The sequence below is a fragment of the Perca fluviatilis genome, chromosome 14, assembly GCF_010015445.1.
Source record: "Perca fluviatilis chromosome 14, GENO_Pfluv_1.0, whole genome shotgun sequence".
NCBI lineage: Eukaryota > Metazoa > Chordata > Actinopteri > Perciformes > Percidae > Perca > Perca fluviatilis.
The window spans coordinates 32847757-32868634 of NC_053125.1; the positions used below are offsets into that span (position 1 = coordinate 32847757).

The 20878-nt window shown below is 41.8% G+C and overlaps 1 protein-coding gene across 1 annotated transcript in view; it reads left to right on the forward strand.

Annotated features, from left to right (window-relative positions):
• The first annotated feature begins 323 nt into the window (after positions 1–323).
• LOC120572609 (cysteinyl leukotriene receptor 1-like) overlaps positions 324–20878 on the forward strand; it is a 23642-nt gene continuing 3087 nt past the window's right edge. The window contains 3 exon segments of the mRNA XM_039821930.1: positions 324–456; positions 8856–9045; positions 17244–17411. Of these exon segments, the coding sequence (XP_039677864.1) occupies positions 450–456; positions 8856–9045; positions 17244–17411 (365 nt within the window). The 5' untranslated portion in view covers positions 324–449.

Consider the following 20878-nt stretch of genomic DNA (forward strand, 5'->3'; position numbering starts at 1 on the left):
TGATTCACACCCATACTGGTTCTTCAATCCCAGATCTCAGGTGGAAAAGGAATCTAGATGTTCAGGAAATGTGTGTGTGAGTTATTTCTGTCTCCTCAGTTACAAAGGAACAGTGGAGTGTGTGTTTACTTTAAGCCTGTGTGTGTGTGTGTGTGTGTGTGTGTGTGTGTGTGTGTGTGTGTGTGTGTGTGTGTGTGTGTTTATGTGCACGCCTACTTCTGCTTCCAGAGAACTTTTGCATATCAACACTCCCATAAACTGTTTAGCAGGAGGATTTGAATACTGGACGAGCGGACAGATACACAGAGAGCAACAGACAGATACACAGAGAGACGGACAGATACACAGAGAGACAGACAGATACACAAAGAGAAATAGACAGATAAAAAGAGAGAGAAACAGAGACACGGACGGACAGACGGCTGCTGGAGAGATGAAGCTGTGACAGGATGAACGGTGAGTCATATAACTTTTTTCAAATAAAGTGTAAAAAGTTAACAACAACAATATGCAGCTTCAGATCAGATAATATCCTGGAGATTATGTTGTGAAAACTCCCAGCCTTATATGGAGTTCAGTTTATATTACGTTCAGTTTGAGAAGTCCAGGTTAATTAAAGCATGCTGTTAGCTCATGAATCAACTGTTGTTTCTGTGGATTTGGCCTTAAAAAAAAACAAAGGGACACAAAATGACTACAAAAAGAGACACTAAACAACTACAAAGAATTATATAGTTATCTACAAAAAGACATGACATGACCCCAAGAAACAAAGTGACTATCAAGAGACACAAAATAACTTCAAAAATGGGTGTAAAGAGACTCAAAACCACCACAGAGAAGCACAAGTTAACTGCAAAGAGATAAAATGACAACATGGAGACACTAAACAAATACAGAGAAACCCAAATGAACTAAGACATAGACACTTGACAACTACAAAAAGGACTCAAAGTGACTCTATAAAGACGTTAAGGTACTTTAACGGAACACAAAACAACTCTAAAGACACAAAATGCCTTCAAAGACAGAAATTAACCACCAAATGAGACAAAGTGCTGACACAAAGGAAGACAAAATTCAAAGATACAATAGATAGATAGATAGATAGATAGATAGATAGATACTTTATTTATCCAGAGGGAAATGTTAGCATAATGGCAGAGATGAACTCATTTGAAGGTTTATGGATGACCGTTTTCTTAGCGTGATAATTCCTTTTTTAGAGTAAACTATCTCTGCAGCGTTATAAACACAGATCAGCAAGAAGGGCGCGGGTCAAGTGTTTGTTCATGTCAGAGAAACTTATGTGGGAATTACACAGAAACCTTTACAGTTCACAGCTGGCTGCTGAGAGGAGGAGAAGGTTCTCTGCCAACTCAACCGTCGGTAGACGGATCATTTCTCGCATTAACGCGTGGTCGTTCTGCATGGGTTACATACAACGTACATCCACGCATCCGTGTTATTTTGGGTATTTTGGTTAAAAGAAACCGATATTTCTGATATAAAAACTTTGAAAACGGGTCAAATTTGACCAGAGGACACACAACACAAGGGTTAACGTCATAGAGTCTCATAGTCAAATCTGCCCAATTCTGTTAACAGATTTCCCGTCTATTTGGCTTGGCGCACAACTAGACGGGCCAGATCAAAATGTGCGAGGAGTCAGATTTGGCCTTCGGGCCTTGAGTTTGACACATGACTCTCATGGCACCTCCAAAACACGTCAACGAGTCTGATCCATGCTTACATGACTGGCCTCGGCAGCATGTCGGCGGGATGCGTTTCTCCAAAAGAGTCGGTCTCAACTTTTCGCCGCAGGCCCGCTGTGTTTCTTTGCGTGCACCCGCCCCCCCCCCCTCTTGCTTTGCTAGACCTTCCTCCACAGCACTGCGGAGGAAGGTCTGGCTAGTCCACACAGCATTCCGGGATGAGAGAAAAACGTGCTCTGGTTTATTGGCATTTCTTTAAACCAATCACAATCGTCTTGGGCAGCACTAAGGTCTGGATGGAGCCACGATGCCTCTGCTAAATAGTCTCAGGAAGGAACTTCTTTTAGATAGATAGATAGATAGATAGATAGATAGATAGATAATTATTCATCCCCATGGGGAAATTCGAGTGTCCAGCAGCTCACACATAAACACACATTCCTATACACCACACAGTTTCCCATAATTAATAAATAAATACAATGCAAATGCATACACAAGAGAGTTAAAAACAGAATAAGAGCAGCATAATTATATTGTTTTGGTGGAACATGTGGACGTTCAAAAGTATGGGATGGGAATACCGGCGTTATAAATAACGGCGTTAAAAATAACGGCGTACTTTTTTCAGTAACGAATAATCTAATTGATTAGTCTTCCCATCTCAATAACGCTGTTACCGTTACTTCCAAAAAATGCAGCGCATTACTATAATTGAAGCTGTTTTTTTCATTTCATGGTAAGCCAATCGGAGGTAGAGTTGGGCGGGTGTTCGAAAGCACGCATAGTCGGACACACAACGAACACCACAAGCGAGTCAGTCAACGAGAGACAGGTATGGCGAGCCCAAATAATCCAAAATGAGCCTTCTCTAAATGGAACTATAGCCATTAGTTAATCGTGAAATGCACATTATGCATATATCTGGGCAAAAGTGCTTATATCCACGTCGGTGTCAAGTAATTCAAACTTACTCAAACTTTAAATACTCTGTAACATGTGTTTTCTCAAATGTGTGCAAATGTTCTCATACAGTATGTCCCACTGACTGCAGGCCCCGAATGAACTGGCAAAATGCCTCCAGAAAGAACCGATCTGTTTGCACTACAAAGAGTGTATATATTTGTTATTTATTTTTGGCATAGTGCTTAACAAGCATAATTTAATTTAAATTTAAATTTACATTTGCCCAGTTGTGGCCCGTTGAGGGGCAATAAATATCAATTGTGTTATTTGTATCGATCCACTATATAAACATGGTATCTACGTACATGGCATTTGATTGGAGGCTAGTCTCACTTTGTCCCACAGCAACATTAAAATAGTTTAGATTTGTGTACATTGCTTCTGTTAATAATGTATTGTATTAATTGTCCATTTCATTATAATATTCAGATTTATCATAAATAATTGAACATGCACATGCATTTTAAGTTCCGTTAAAGAGGGGTGGAGGTGGGGTCACATTTGAGCATTTAAAAATGTACTTGAAAGCAACGCAATAGTTACTTTCTGTAGTAACTAGTTACTTTTATAATTTGTGACTGAGTAACTAATTTAGTTATTTTTTAAAAGTAACTTGCCCAACACTGTCCCTGATCACCCCTTGCAGCAAAACCTAATTGGATGTTACTCCCCAAGCCTTGTCTCGTCGTTTCAGCCAGAGCCAGTGGTTTGCTTTCTCAGCCTCCCTTAGAGAGCTCTTTTGGGGGATCTGCTCAGTGTGGCTCCACGTAGTCCCGGGTCCTTGAGCAGGAGTGATGATGATCTGCCCACAAAGCCTCTGGCTCGCACCTCCTCTGGGTGCATCCTCACACTCCATCCACTTTCTCTGCACTCCACGACCAGGGCGGCATACTTTGCCTTCTTTCTCTCCTAGGCAGCTTCCAGACTACCCCTGCGGCAAACCCCTGCCGCACCCTTAACACACTTCCCCCCCAGTCAAAATATGAATGAATAGACCTGCATTTTTGCCGCTCTGTTGGACGGCCGACTGGCCTGACTTCCTATTTTGGGTCATTTGGGTCATAGTCGTGTGGGTGTCTTTGTGAAAGTTTTGCATCTATTTTTAAGTCATTTTGCATCTCTGTGTGGTGATTATGCATGTCTTTATGGGCATTATGTGTCTATTTTATCATTTTAGTAGTTAACAGTAGTTGTGATGTGTATGTTTTGATCGTTTTTTGTCTATTTTAAGACGTTTTGGGTCTCTGTGGTCATTTTGCGTCTCCTTCTAGTAGTGTTCAGCGGTTCACTTAAGGACAGTACTGGACTAAATGGGTCAGTTTGATTGTTTTCCGTCTATTTTAAGACATTTTGGGTCTCTGTGGTCATTTTGCATCTCCTAGTAGTTTTCAGTGGTTCACTTAAGGACAGTACTGGACTAAATGGGTCAGTTTGATTGTTTTTGTGTCATTTTTCATCTCTTTGTGGTTGTTTTTTTCTATTTTTAGTCATTTGATATGACTTTGTGGCCATTTTGTGTTCATTGTTTGATGGTTTTGCATCTATTTTTATATATTTTTAGTCATTTTCCCTTATGGTAGTTGTAAGTTGTTAATCTGTGTGTTTTTGATTGTTTCCTGTCTATTCAGTCATTTTTCGTCTCTTTGTGGCCTTTTCTTCATTCGATACAAACACGTTTTCAGACGCAAATAACAAGAAAATACGAAATGCCTTCCAAGACGTAAATTAACCACCAAAAGAGACAAAGTGCCGACACAAACGAAGACAAAATGCAAAAATTCATTAGATAGATAGATAGATAGATAGATAGATAGATAGATAGATAGATGGATAGATAGATGGATAGATAGATAGATAGATAGATAGATAGATAGATAGATAGATAGATAGATAGATAGATAGATAGATAGATAGATAGATGGATAGATTTTAGCGTTAGAGCGTTATAAACACAGATCAGCGGGGAGGCCGCGGGTCAAGCGTTGGTTCACGTCAGAGAAATTTATGTGGGAATCACACAGAAACCTTTACAGTTCACAGCCGGCTGCTGAGAGGAGGAGAGGTTCTCTGCCAACTCAACCTTCGGTAGACGGATCATTTCTCGCGTTAACGCCGCTTTCACTCGACAATTGTGTGGTCGTTCTGCATGGGTTACATACAACGTACATCCACGCGTCTGTGTTATTTTTGGGCATTTTGGTTCAAAGAAACCGATATTTCTGATATAAAAACTTTGAAAACGGGTCAAATTTGACTGACCTGTTTACATGTATTTTTACAAACGTTGACATTTCCCTTCGTTTACACGCAAACGGAGAATTCGCCTCTGAAACCGAGTCTTTCTAAAAACTCTGGCCAGAGTGGAGATTTTTGAAATCTTCGTTTGCACGTTTGCATGTAAACTGAGACAAATGGAGGTTTAGGCAGCCGAGAGAGAGACAGAGAGGAAGTGATTGGTTGCTGTTGTTGCTATTTTCGTGATTTTGTGGTTTCTGATTCTGCTAACGTGGGCTTGATCTTCTCGTTACACCGCCACTTACAGGTTTGGCGTGCTCTTGGCTGCATTGACGGCACATATACACGGGTACGTGTAAACGAACACTTTTCTGAAAACTGACAGCTGTGCACGATGTTATCTTAGAAAACGGAGAGGTTGAAATGTCAGTTTATGAAGATAGCCGGCCACGTGGAAACGTAGCAAGAGTCTCCTCCTGTACACTAAGGATCAAACTTTATTCTTAATCGTCACATACACACACTACAACGTAGTGAAATTCTTTTACTGCATCTAACCCATCCTAAGTATTAGGATATACATAGCTATACATACAGCATCCGGGGAGCAATTTGGGGTTCAGTGTCTTGCTCAGGGACACTTTGACATGTGGCCTTGCATCATGCATCATCACATGTTACACGTGATTAGAGAAGAAAATGAACCACAAACAGACACAAAATAACCTCAAAGAGACTCCAAATGACCAGAGAGAGACACAGAAAGACACTTCTGGACATAAACTGCAACAATATTTATTAGTTTTTATTATTTTATTAATTTTGAGTAAGCGCTGGACACCATGTTGTGTTTGACGCACCATTAGGGTCACATTATGGTTTGTTGTGTTGTATCATGTTGTACATGTTGTGTGTTTTTACGGCTGCAGTAAAGGTGAACTGCCCGAGACAAATGTTCTTTTCCTTATCTTAACCATAACTAAATGACTAAAAAAGGGAGTGAGAGATCAGAGAAGCACAGCGTCTGTTTGTTTAAAAAGAGCAGCCAACAGTTTTAAGGTGATTTACATACCACACACAAACACATATACACACGCACACACAGACACAGACACACATACACACACACACAAACTTTCACTCTCTCTCACACACACACACACACACACTTTCACTCTCTCTCACACACACACACACACACACAGACACACATGCACGCACACACACACTTTCACTCCCTCTCATACACACACACACACACACACACTTTCACTCCCTCTCATACACACACACATATACAGACACACACACACACACACACACACATACATACACATACATACACAGACGCACACACACACAAACACACACAAACACACAAACACATACACACTTTCACTCCCTCTCATACACACACTTTCACTCTCTCTCACACACACAGACACACACACGCACGCACACAGACAGACACACACACAGACACACATACTCACACACACACACATACACACACACACTTTCACTCTCTCTCACACAGACACACACAGATTCCAGGTGGTGTGGTTTTGCTCTGCGGTGTCTTTGTGTATTCAGAGTTTGAAAGTTAGTTTCCGGCGGCTGAGTCAGACTGAGACACAAACACCACATCTGTCAACACAACGAGAGACAGTGAGACACACACACACACTCACCTGTTGTTTCTGGCAGTAACGTAACCAGGTGCTCTGCTGTTCAACAGTCCCGTCAGACGACTCAGGGGACTATTGTTACAGTTTTTTATAATCACTTTGCTACTAATTTCAGAACCTTGACGTCATTTTTCAAAACTCTAGAAACAAAACTCACAACCAATGATCAAAATGCACATTTTTCAAAACTCTAACACTTGTTTAAATTGCTTGGATACAATACACATAAACCTAAGATCATTTGTTCATTTACAGTTTTTTACAATCACTTTGCTACTAATTTCAGAACCCTGATGTCATTTTTCAAAACTCTAGACACAAAACTCAAAACGGTCATCATTGTGCATTCATATCTTTAAATAAATCTTGCACTTGCACAATCATTGATTCAAAAAACTAATTGATTGTGAAATACCATTGAAAGGTTACTTTAGATCACCCACACACAAGCTACCCACAGTTTCGCTGTGTCATCGTTCGTACAGTCATTAAATATTGTAATACAAAATAGGTGATACATGTTTCATTATAGTACTACATGTAAATACATCCCTATAAAAGTACTGCAGTAGTAGAGAGAGTACTACAGACACAGTGGAATCATTGACCAAAATCTAAAATGTATTGATGAAAAAAAATACAGTACAATCACAACATAGGTTTATTTGAATCAAAGCAAAAATAATTAGCTACAAAATAGAAAAGAAAAGACAGTACTGTAGAACATCAAATGCAATGTTCCTGAACTTGCTTGTAATTTAAAAAGCAAAACAAAGGAGTGATAACGGTATTCTACATCTTCATCAACACTGTCTTGTGGATTGGCCACAGGTTCTCATCTACATGGCAATTAGCCAAACATCTTGGAAAAAACCTTCGGGCATGGCGAACAATGTGGTACGAGTGTATATGTATATATACAGTATATATATAAAGTATATATCTCAATCATCAGTAACGAGTTGGCAGAATTGGACAAGCAATTCCAAGGGCCTGCATGCATACAGGTCAGTACTGTCAATACTGTAAATAGTCTCAAAGGTGGTACATGGGGCCATAGAAACAGTGTTTGATAAGTAAAGAATGATGATGAAATATTACATCAATAGATACTGTAGTTGGTTCACGCTCCACGCTAACTGGTGACAATGAATCTCGTTATCTTGAAGCTTTCATGATCTAAACATGGAATATTGTTTATCTGTTTCCATACAGTCATTAAGAGTAATGCAACAGCTACTTATCATTTTGATCAGTTGTAACGATTGATAGTTAGATGATTGTAATGAAATGAATAGACAGTCACCTGAAATGTAATGTGTGAATTGCTTTTTGAAATAGTAGTACTTTGATATTAAGTTGTGTCATATTGAACAGGTGATCTTTGTTAACGATCTTAGGTTTATGTGTGTTGTATCCAAGCAATTGACAAAAGTGTTAGAGTTTTTTACAAGTGATTGTAAAAAACTGTATTTTACTTTGATTCAAATAAACCTATGTTGTGATCGTACTGTATTGTTTTTCATCAATACATTTCAGGTTTTGTTCAATGACTCCACTGTGTCTGTAGTATTCTCTCTACTACTGCAGTACTTTTACAGGGATGTATTTACATGTAATACTATAATGAAACATGCATCTCCTATTTTGTACTACAATATTTAATGACTGTACGAACGATGACACAGTGAAACTGTGGGTAGCTTGTGTGTGGGTGATCTAAAGTAACCTTTCAATGGTATTTCACAATCAATTTGTTTTTTGAACCAATGATTGTGCAAGTGCAAGATTTATTTAAAGATATTAATGATGCAATGTTTTGAACATTGGACAGCCTGTGTTACAAGTGATGATCGTTGTGAGTTTTGTGTCTAGGGTTTTGAAAAATGACGTCAAGGTTCTGAAATTAGTAGCAAAGTGATTGTAAAAAACTGTAGTTCATGGAGTAAAATTATTTGACAGGTTTAAAGAAATACAAACACAAAGAAAAACTTTGACTCAAACAGAATCAGTTTTCAGCGTTCTGACCTGATGATGACAATTTAAAAATTAAAAATGAGAATTTAGTGTGTTAACGTTCTGAGTTTTGTTTTAAATCTGCATGGTCCTGCTTCTCAGCTAAAAAGCATGTGTGTGTGTGTGTGTGTGTGTGTGTGTGTGTGTGTGTGTGTGTGTGTGTGTGTGTGTGTGTGTGTGTGTGTGTGTGTGTGTGTGTGTGTGTGTGTGTGCGTGTGCGTGTGTGTTTTTGCAGAACATCTGCTAACGACCCCCGTCATCATGGGCAACAACTCCTCTCTGACCCTGGAGTCCATGGCGTGTTTCCATGACGACGACGCATTCAAATACCGCGCCTACACCTTCACCTACCTGCTGCTGTTTCCTGTGGCGTTCCTGTGCAACGTCGGAGCGCTCGCCGTCTTCTTCCTGCAGAGAAACCGCAGGTCTGAACCCTTTGATATATATATATATATATATATATATATATATATGGGCGGGGCTTATACTTAAAGGTTTTTCATTTTCTGTCAGCAATAGTTATTAATAATTAATCATTTTTGTTCAAGGGGACTGGAAACAATGTGTTGTTCTGACTATTATAATTGCAAGCTGCCAGTTGATATTAGTTGTTACAAATTACAAATTCACACACAAATACACACACACACACTTTCACACAAATAGAAACAAAGACACACACAAACACACACACACACTGACACACACACAGAGACACACACACACACACATAAATAGACACAGACACACACACTTTCACTCTCTCTCAGACACACACACACAAATAGACACAAAGACACAGACACACACACATACACTTTCACTCTCTAAGACACACACACACACATAAATAGACACAAAGACACAGACACACACACACATACACTTTCACTCTCTCAGACACACACACACAAATAGACACAAAGACACAGACACACACACATACACTTTCACTCTCTAAGACACACACACCCATAAATAGACACAAAGACACAGACACACACACACACATACACTTTCACTCTCTAAGACACACACACACACAAATAGACACAAAGACACAGACACACACACACTTTCACTCTCTCTCTCTCTACACACACAAATAGACACAAAGACACAGACACATACACACACACACAGACATACACACACTGGATGGTTGTTATAAAAACTTGGTAATAGTTGAGGGTACACATTTTTGTACCCTCAATTATCATTATTGTTACATTACAGCAGCACAATCCTGAAAGAACGTTATAAAACAAGTATGTTTAAAGAGAGCAGCTTTGTTTAAAACAGGCCGACAGCTTTAAGAGCTGATTTATATAAAAATCACGATGTTTGTTATAGTTTACACTCTTTTCATTAAGTGGTTGATTGACTCTGTTCTGCTGATGTGATTTAGAAGGAATGGTGTCTGAGGCCAATGCAAGACTAATGATAACCATCAGTTAGAATACCACACACACACACACACACACACACACACAGACATAGACACACACATAGACATACACGCACACACACACACACACACACACACACACACACAACAGACATACACACAGACACACACACACACACAGACATACTCACACACACTGACATACACACACACATAGACACACACAGACATACACACACTGACATACACACACACATAGACACACACAGACATACACACACATAGACATACACACACACACACACACAGACATACACACACAGACACACACACTCACACACATACACACACAGACATACAAACACATAGACACACACACACACATACAGACATACACACACACACACATAGACATACACACACACATAGACACACACACACACAGACATACACACACACACACAGACATACTCACACACACAGACATACACACACACATTGACACACACACACAGACATACTCACACACACACACATACACACACACACACACACACACACACACACACACACACACACACACAAATACACACACACACATACACACACACACACACACACACAAAGACATACTCACACACACAGACATACACACACACATAGACACACATAGACATACACACACACACACACACACACACACAGACATACAGACACTGACTGGTTGTGTACCCTCATATATTATTATTAAATTACGGCCTGATAGAAGGTTGTTAAAACTTTATAGCGTGTGTATGTTTAAAGAGAGCAGCTTTGTTTAAAACAGGCCAACGGTTTTAAGAGGTGATTTACATACCACACACACACACACACACACACACACAGACATACACACACTGACTGGTTGTGTACCCTCATATATTATTATTAAATTACGGCCTGATAGAAGGTTGTTAAAACTTTATAGCGTGTGTATGTTTAAAGAGAGCAGCTTTGTTTAAAACAGGCCAACGGTTTTAAGAGGTGATTTACATACCACACACACACACACACACAGAGACATACATCTCACACACACACACACACACACACACACAATGAGCTTTCCTTAGGATGTGCCATTTCTGTGTCTGTAGCTATTGAGGAGGAGAGGGGGGGGGGGCAAGGTGGAGGGTGTGGCCTTGACCAACTGCCACTTTGCTCATTTGAAACATAGACATTATACATTAATGAACCACCAGACCCTGTGTCTCTGGATGGAGACCAGTGAAGGATATTAGAAGTCTCTTTCCCGGTGCTGGCTGAGCGTTACTGAGCAGCCTCCAACTGAGAGAGACGACTTAGATGTGACGTGAGCAACGTGTCTGAAAGTGTGAAGTCTTCTGGTAGCTGTGCCGAGAGAAATCTCAATCATTCCCAATCTTACAGAGACGGAGAGCGTAGGTATATGTAAGGAGATAACATAGACACAGGCTAATTACTGATCACTAACATGCTAGTTAACATTAGTAATTAAACCTAAACAGATAATGGAAGTCCAAACTGCCTGAGAGCTTCTCCTGTACTATACGGTAATTCCTCTACTGTGTGACAGTAAGTCTCGTGGTTATGACCCAATCGTTAGCCTATTGTTATAAAAGCGTCTGCTACGGAGCCATAACGTGAGGTACAAGGTAATGGAGCCTTTTATACATTGTCGTGTTTCTTTAGAAATAAACAACGGACAAATAGAGTCTTTAAACGGTTCAGATGTAAAGTTATTCTCTGTCAAAGTGACGTCAGAATGAATGGGAGTCAATGGGATGCTAACGGGAGGTGATGGCTTTGTAGCATCAAAATGGCGCCATAGGAGGTTTGAGTTCTGAAGCGAAGCTTACCCCCCTTGGTTTGAAAGCCATGTTGTCTCTCTCTCTCTCATGGGCGGGCCAAATTCTCTGGGCGGGCAAAGCAGAGAAAGGGGAGGTAACCTTGCTCCTTATGACCTCATAAGGAGAAGATTCCTGATTGGTCCATCTGAGCTTTCATTTTCTCAAAGGCAGAGCAGGATACCCAGGGCTCGGTTTACACCTATCACCATTTCTAGCCACTGGGGGACCATAGGCAGGCTGGGGGAACTCACATTAATGCTAAAAAGCCTCATAAAGTGAAATTTTCATGACATGCAACCTTTAACCCTTGTGTTGTCCTCGGGTCAAATTTGACTCATGTTCAATGTTTTTTTTTTATATCAGAAATATGGGTTTCTTTCAACCAAAATTGTCCAAAAATAATAGTTTTAATGGTTTCAAAACAGTATCCTGACTAACCGTTGACATGTGCCAGTCTTTGATCCACTCAACATCCTCTAATCTTAACTATTAGTTAAAATAATTCATAATTTCAAGGATACATTTTTAGGTCATAATGTCACATAAATTAGTTTTATTGACCGTGAATTAAATGTGTTGACAAAAGTGAAAAAAAATATTTTAAAAAGCGACAAAAAAGTCGAATAAACAAAGACAACACAAGGCTTAAACTGTAGTTAAAGGTTGAGCTTAACTTACTGTGCGTCAGAGACATTTCCTTGAACCACTTCTTCCTCAATGACTGCACACAGCTTCTTTTGCAACGTGCACGAAAATAACTTGAAGTGCTGATATTCTACAGTGTCCACATACTTTTTTTGCAAGCGGAAACATGTTGATTTTCTAAGATAACTATCTATTACGTGCTGGAATGAACACCGTCATCGTTTCAACAAGGAAACTACTGTTCTTTGGCTGTTTTTTTTTTTGCTCTTAAGGAATGGGAAATATTTGGGCGTGGTTTTCTGTCTCTTAAAACTCTGATCACACAGGACGAGTAGTAACCTGGAGACCTTCAGGAATCTGTGATGAAAGCAACTATTTCACACTAACTTCATAAGATAACGGTCAAAAGTGAGAAATTATAATTGCTCACGTTACTTTAATTGAGGAGTTTTTTTGTGTGCTTTTACTTTTTATGGTAGTTTTTTTAAATCTGTACTTTTAGTTTTACTTAAGTTTGATACATTTTACATCACGTCACATGTTACTGAGTAAGAAAACAGGAAATAAAAAGCTCCCTAATGTTGTTTTGGAAAGGTATCAAAACAAACTCAAATCAAAAGGTTTTTTTTTTCCTGTGTGTTCGCATCAAATTGAATATCAAAATACTGTTATTTAATTAACACACACAGACACACACACAGACAGACACATAGACACACACATAGACTCACACACAGACAGACAGACACACACAGACACACACACAGACACACAAAGACAGACACATATATACACAGACACAAACACACAGACACACACACTCACACACACAGAGACAGAAACACACACACACACTGACACAAACACAGCTCACACAGACACACTCACACACACAGACACACACACACACACACAGACACACACCGACATACACACAAGAACACAGACACACACACAAACACACACAGTACACACTCAGACACACAGACACACACTCATATACACACACACACAGACACTCAAACATACACGCACACACTCACAAACACACACAGAAGCAGACACACACACACAAACACTCACAGACACACACAAACACACTCACACGTATACACACACACACACACAGACACTCAAACATACAGACAAAGACACACACAAACACTCACAGACACACACACATTCACACATACACACACATACACACACACAAACACACAGACATACACACACACACACTCACGCACACAGACACACTAACACATACACACACACAGACACACACACATACAGACATGTGGTTAACGTTGTGAAATGGTCCGAGTTTGTTAGGTCAGTGAGGTGAAGTCATAGATGTGACCAAAAGTTTTTTTTTTTTTTAGGAAAATCGTTCAAAGACACATCTGGCCGATGATCACGTGACTTTGCGCTGCTGCGTTTTGATTGGTTACCACCAGCTCATCACCTGAGTGGGGGATAGGAGCAGACAGCGTGCCGTGGAAAGGAAAACCAAACGGATGAAATAATGCTGCAACGTGGAACCACTTGTTGCCTTTTGGTCCGAAGACCAGATCGTTGGATCATTTTGGTCCGAACCCAAAAAGGCAAAAATAAATTGATTTTTTCATCCGTTTGGTTTTCCTTTCCACAGCACGCTGTCTGCTCCGTGAACAGAGCTTCAGTGTTAGGTACGTTGAAGAGGAACCGGTTTTTCATTCCGGTTTTTCTTTCCGTCGTGGCAGAATGCCACACAGCAGCTTCAGCCTTTCCGTAGAAAAAGTCCTGAGCCAATCAGAAGACTTCTGAACAGGACTGTTACTTAGAGAGTATTTATACAGTGTGGTGTTAGTAGTTTTAGTGAAGTAAAGGTACTGAATACTTGTTCCAGCGCTGATCTCTGTCCTCGCTGTATACAGTTAGACAGACACGCAGTTAGACAGACACTCAGTTAGACAGACGCAGTTAGACAGACACGCAGTTAGACAGACACGCAGTTAGACAGACACTCAGTTAGACAGACACTCAGTTAGACAGACACTCAGTTAGACAGACACTCAGTTAGACAGACACTCAGTTACAGTGAAAACACAGCTTCTCTTCTATGCAAACATTTCATAACATGATGATAACTGGCGCTCTGTTTGTGTGTGTGTGTGTGTGTGTGTGTGTGTGTGTGTGTGTGTGTGTGTGTGTGTGTGTGTGAGAGAGAGTGTGTGTGTGTGTGTGTGTGTGTGTGTGTGTGTGTGTGTGTGTGTGTGTGTGTGTGTGTGTGTGAGAGAGAGAGTGTGTCTGTGTGTGAGAGTGTTTGTTTGTGTGTGTGTGTTTGTGTGTGCGTCTGTGTGTGTGACAGAGTGCGCCTGTGTGTGTCTGTGTGTGTAAGAGAGTGTGTGAGAGTGTGTCTGTGTGTGAGAGTGTGTCTGTGTGTGTGACAGAGTGCGCCTGTGTGTGTGTCTGTGTGTGTAAGAGAGTGTGTGAGAATGTGTCTGTGTGTGAGAGTGTGTGTGTGTGTGTGTGTGTGTGTGTGTGTGTGTGTGTGTGTGTGTGTGTGTGTGTGTGTGTGTGTGTGAGTGTGAGAGTGTTTTTTTTGTGTTTGTGTGTGTGTGTGTGTGTGTGTGTGTGTGTGTGTGTGTGTGTGTGTGTGTGTGTGTGTGTGTGTGTGTGAGAGAGAGTGTGAGAGTGTGTGTGTGTGAGAGTGTTTGTGTGTGTGTGTGTGTGTGTGTGTGTGTGTGTGTGTGTGTGTGTGTGTGTGTCTGTGTCAAAACGATAAAAAAAAGGCGAAAAAAAAAAACATCGGGGAAAAATGACCGAAACGGCGAAAAACTTAAAAAAAAAAAACTTTTTAAAAATCTTTCAATACATGAATCTGAGAAAACCCAAATCAACACAAAACCTAAGCAGGAAAAATTGGCGCAGCTTGAAATGCGCTCCCTTTACTACAGAGGATCTCTGATAACACACAGGATGTTAACCTGAGTTTATGTAACACACGCACAGATTATGAGACAACAAGGGGTCCCTGGACACAGACCCCCCACCCTGTATACAGGGACTAGACTCACAAAGGGTGTGTGTGTGTGTGTGTGTGTGTGTGTGTGTGTGTGTGTGTGTGTGTGTGTGTGTGTGTGTGTGTGTGTGTGTGTGTGAGAGTGTGTGTGTGTGTGTGTGTGTGTGTGTGTGTGTGTGTGTGTGAGAGAGTGTGTGTGTGTGTGTGTTTATGTAACACACGCACAGATTATGAGACAACAAGGGGTCCCTGGACACAGACCCCCCACCCTGTATACAGGGATACTCACAAAAGGTGTGTGTGTGTGTGTGTGTGTGTGTGTGTGTAACACACGCACAGATTATGAGACAACAAGCGGCCCCGGGACACAGACCCCCACCCTGTATACAGGAACTAGACTCCCAAAGGGTGTGTGTCTGTGTGTGTGTGAGAGAGAGAGTGTGTGTGTGTGTGTGTGTGTGTGTGTGTGTGTGTGTGTGTGTGTGTGTGTGTGTGTGTGTGTGTGTGTGTGTGTGTGTGTTTAAGGTAACACACGCACAGATTATGAGACAACAACGGGCCCCGGGACACAGACCCCCCACCCTGTATACAGGGACTAGACTCCCAAAGGGTGTGTGTCTGTGTGTGTGTGAGAGAGAGAGAGAGAGTGTGTGTGTGTGTGTGTGTGTGTGTGTGTGTGTGTGTGTGTGTGTGTGTGTGTGTGTGTGTTTAGGTAACACACGCACAGATTATGAGACAACAACGGGCCCCGGGACACAGACCCCCCACCCTGTATACAGGAACTAGACTCCCAAAGGGTGTGTGTCTGTGTGTGTGTGAGAGAGAGAGAGAGAGAGTGTGTGTGTGTGTGTGTGTGTGTGTGTGTGTGTGTGTGTGTGTGTGTGTGTGTGTGTGTTTAGGTAACACACGCACAGATTATGAGACAACAACGGGCCCCGGGACATAGAACCCCTCAATAACAGACGTGAAAACAACCGTTCAGGGACTCAAAATGTAGGAAAACAAGAATTTGTGTGTGTGTCTGCTTTTTTTTTTGTATGTTTCTGTTAATAGTTTTCGGTCTATTTTCAGCCGTTTAGTTTCTCTTTGTGGTTGTTTCTGTTTGCCAATAAAGTTTTTATTTTATTACCGAGGTCTCGTTTACCTGAACAAAGTCTGCAGCTGCTGATAATGTTTATATCTCTCAGCTGTTCAAGTTTAAACGGATCCAAGCTTTGAAGTTAATACACACAGAGAAACACACACACACACACAGAGACACACACACAGACACACACACACAGAGTGAAACACAAACACACAAACACACACACACAGAGACACACAAACAGACACACACGCACAGAGTGAAACACAAACACACAAACACAGAGACACACACAAACACACACACATAGACAAACACAAAGACACACAAACAGACACACACGCACAGAGTGAAACACGCACAGAGACACACACAGAGAGACACACACAAACACAAGTTTTGAAGATAATATCTTTAAATTTGATTCAGATTCAAGATACAAAACTTTATGCAAATTAGTTGCTCGGAATTTGAATTTGATGTAAACACCAAATAAAAGCCGACTATTTCTCTCTCTCTCTCTGTCTCTCTCTCTGTCTCTCTCTCTCTGTCTCTCTCTCTCTGTCTCTCTCTCTCTCTCTCTCTCTCTCTCTCTCTCTCTCTCTCTCCAGACACTCGGCGTCCTGCGTCGTCATGGTGAACCTCGCCATATCGGACGGCAGCTTCTCCCTCACCCTGCCACTGCGATTGGCTTATTACTTCAGGGGCGGAGTCTGGGACTTCCCTGATTGGCTGTGCCGACTGTGCGTCTTCGGCTTCTACATCAACCTGTACACAAGGTAACACACGCACACACATACACACACACACACACACACACACAGAGAGACATACACACACACAGACACACACACATACACACACACAGACACACACAATACAAACACACACACACACACACAAAAAAAAAACAACACAGAGAGACAGACACACACACAGAGACACACATACACACACACACACACACAGAGACAGACACACACACACACAGACAGGTACACACACACAGACACACACACACACAGAGAGACACACACACAGAGACAGACACACACAGAGAGACACAGACACACACATTTACACACAGAGACATACAGACAGACACACACATACGCACAGAGAGACACAGACACACACACGCACATAGACACACACACAAAGACACACACACACATACAGAGAGAGACACACAGAAACACAGATACAAACACACACATGCACATATAGACACACACACACAGACACACACACACAGAGACAGACACACACACACACACAGAGACACACACTGCACAGAGAGACACACAGAAACACACGCACACACAGACAGACCCACACACTCACAGAGAGACACACAGGAACACAGACACGCACACACACACGCACATAGAGACACACACACACAGACACACACACTGAGACACAAACACAGACACACACACACTGAGGTTGTTTTGGTTATTTTGTGTCTTTTTAAGTAATGTTGCGTTCATATTTAGTTGTTTTGTGTATCTTTGAGGTAGTTGTGTGTCTCTCTGTGGTAGTTGTGTGTCTCTCTGTGGTAGTTGTGTCTCTCTGTGGTAGTTGTGTGTCTCTCTGTGGTAGTTGTGTCTCTCTGTGGTAGTTGTGTGTCTCTGTGTGGTAGTTGTGTCTCTCTGTGGTAGTTGTGTCTCTGTGGTAGTTGTGTCTCTCTCTGTGTGTGTGTTCTCTGTGGTAGTTGTGTCTCTGTGGTAGTTGTTGTCTCTCTGTGGTAGTTGTGTCTCTCTGTGGTAGTTGTGTCCTCTCTGTGGTAGTTGTGTGTCTCTCTGGTAGTTGTGTGTCTCTCTGTGGTAGTTGTTGTCTCTCTGTGGTAGTTGTGTGTCTCTCTGTGGTGGTTGTTGTCTCTGTGGTAGTTGTGTCTCTGTGGTAGTTGTGGTCTCTCTGTGGTAGTTGTGTGTCTCTCTGTGGTAGTTGTGTGTCTCTGTGGTAGTTGTCGTCTCTCTGTGGTAGTTGTGTCTCTCTGTGGTAGTTAGTCTCTCTGTGGTAGTTGTGTGTCTCTCTGTGGTAGTTGTGTGTCTCTCTGTGGTAGTTGTGTCTCTCTGTGGTAGTTGTGTCTCTCTGTGGTAGTTGTGTCTCTCTGTGGTAGTTGTGTGTCTCTCTGTGGTAGTTGTGTGTCTCTGTGGTAGTTGTGCGTCTCTCTGTGGTAGTTGTGCGTCTCTGTGGTAGTTGTGTGTCTCTCTGTGGTAGTTGTGTCTCTCTGTGGTAGTTGTGTGTCTCTCTGTGGTAGTTGTGTGTCTCTCTGTGGTAGTTGTGTGTCTCTCTGTGGTAGTTGTGTCTCTCTGTGGTAGTTGTGTGTCTCTCTGTGGTAGTTGTGTGTCTCTCTGTGGTAGTTGTGTGTCTCTCTGTGGTAGTTGTGCTCTCTGTAGTAGTTGTGTCTCTGTGGTAGTTGTGTGTCTCTCTGTGGTAGTTGTGCGTCTCTCTGTGGTAGTTGTGTGTCTCTCTGTGGTAGTTGTGCGTCTCTCTGTGGTAGTTGTGTCTCTGTGGTAGTTGTGTGTGTCTCTCTGTGGTAGTTGTGCGTCTCTCTGTGGTAGTTGTGTCTCTCTGTGGTAGTTGTGTGTCTCTCTGTGGTAGTTGTGTGTCTCTCTGTGGTAGTTGTGTGTCTCTCTGTGGTAGTTGTGCGTCTCTCTGTGTTAGTTGTGGTCTCTGTGGTAGTTGTGTCTCTGTGGTAGTTGTGTGTCTCTCTGTGGTAGTTGTGTGTCTCTGTGGTAGTTGTGTGTCTCTCTGTGGTAGTTGTGCGTCTCTCTGTGTTAGTTGTGCGTCTCTCTGTGGTAGTTGTGTCTCTCTGTGGTAGTTGTGTCTCTCTGTGGTAGTTGTGTGTCTCTGTGGTAGTTGTGTCTCTGTGGTAGTTGTGTGTCTCTCTGTGGTAGTTGTGTCTCTCTGTGGTAGTTGTGTGTCTCTGGTGGTTGTGTGTCTCTCTGTGGTAGTTGTGTGTCTCTCTGTGGTAGTTGTTGTCTCTCTGTGGTAGTTGTGGTCTCTGTGTTGGTTGTTTGTCTCTCTGTGGTAGTTGTGTCTCTCTGTGGTAGTTGTGTGTCTCTCTGGTGGTTGTGTGTGTCTCTGTGGTAGTTGTGTGTGTTCTCTCTGTGGTAGTTGTGTGTCTCTCTGTGGTAGTTGTGTGTCTCTCTGTGGTAGTTGTCGTCTCTGTGGTAGTTGTGGTCTCTCTGGTAGTTGTGTCTCTGTGGTAGTTGTGTGTCTCTCTCTGTGGTAGTTGTGTGTCTCTCTGTGGTAGTTGTGTGTCTCTGTGGTAGTTGTGTGTCTCTCTGTGGTAGTTGTGTGTCTCTCTGTGGTAGTTGTGTGTCTCTGTGTAGTTGTGTGTCTCTCGTGGTATGTTCTCTCTGTTGGTAGTTGTCGTCTCTCTGTGGTAGTTGTGTGTCTCTCTGTGGTAGTTGTGTGTCTCTCTGTGTGTAGTTGTGGTCTCTGTGGTAGTTGTGGTCTCTGTGGTAGGTGGCGTCTCTGTAGTAGTTGTTGTCTCTGTGGTAGTTGTGTGTCTCTCTGTGGTAGTTGTGCGTCTCTGTGGTAGTTGTGTGTCTCTCTGTGTGGTAGTTGGCGTCTCTCTGTGGTAGTTGTGTGTCTCTCTGTGGTAGTTGTGTCTCTCTGTGTGTTAGTTGTGGGTCTCTCTGTGGTAGTTGTGTGTCTCTCTGTGGTAGTTGTTGTCTCTCTGTGGTAGTTGTGCGTCTCTTGTGGTAGTTGTGTCTCTGTGGTGGTTGCGTCTCTGTGTTAGTTGTCTCTGTGTGTAGTTGTGTCTCTCTGTGGTAGTTGTGTTGTCTCTGTGGTAGTTGTGTCTCTCTGTGGTAGTTGTGGTCTCTCTGTGTTAGTTGTGTGTCTCTCTGTAGTAGTTGTGTCTCTCTGTGGTAGTTGTTGTCTCTCTGTGGTAGTTGTGTGTCTCTCTGTGTTGGTTTTTGTTCTCTGTGTGTTAGTTGTCGTCTCTCTGTAGTAGTTGTGTCTCCATTTACATGTTCTATTTATTATGTTTCTTTTATTTTTTCTCTTTTTCACTGTTTATAAATACTTTTCTCACTCCACTTCTACTGCCATTATACATCTCGTGGCTCGTCTCACATCTTTTTTGTCCATTTTCCTATGCCATTTTGTCCTTTTTATACCCTTTTGCATCCATTATGTTGTCTTTTTCATCTCTTGTGATTCTTGTTATGTTCTTTTCTTTTTTTCTTTTTCACTTTTTTTTTTACTTTTTCTTTTTTCTCTTTTA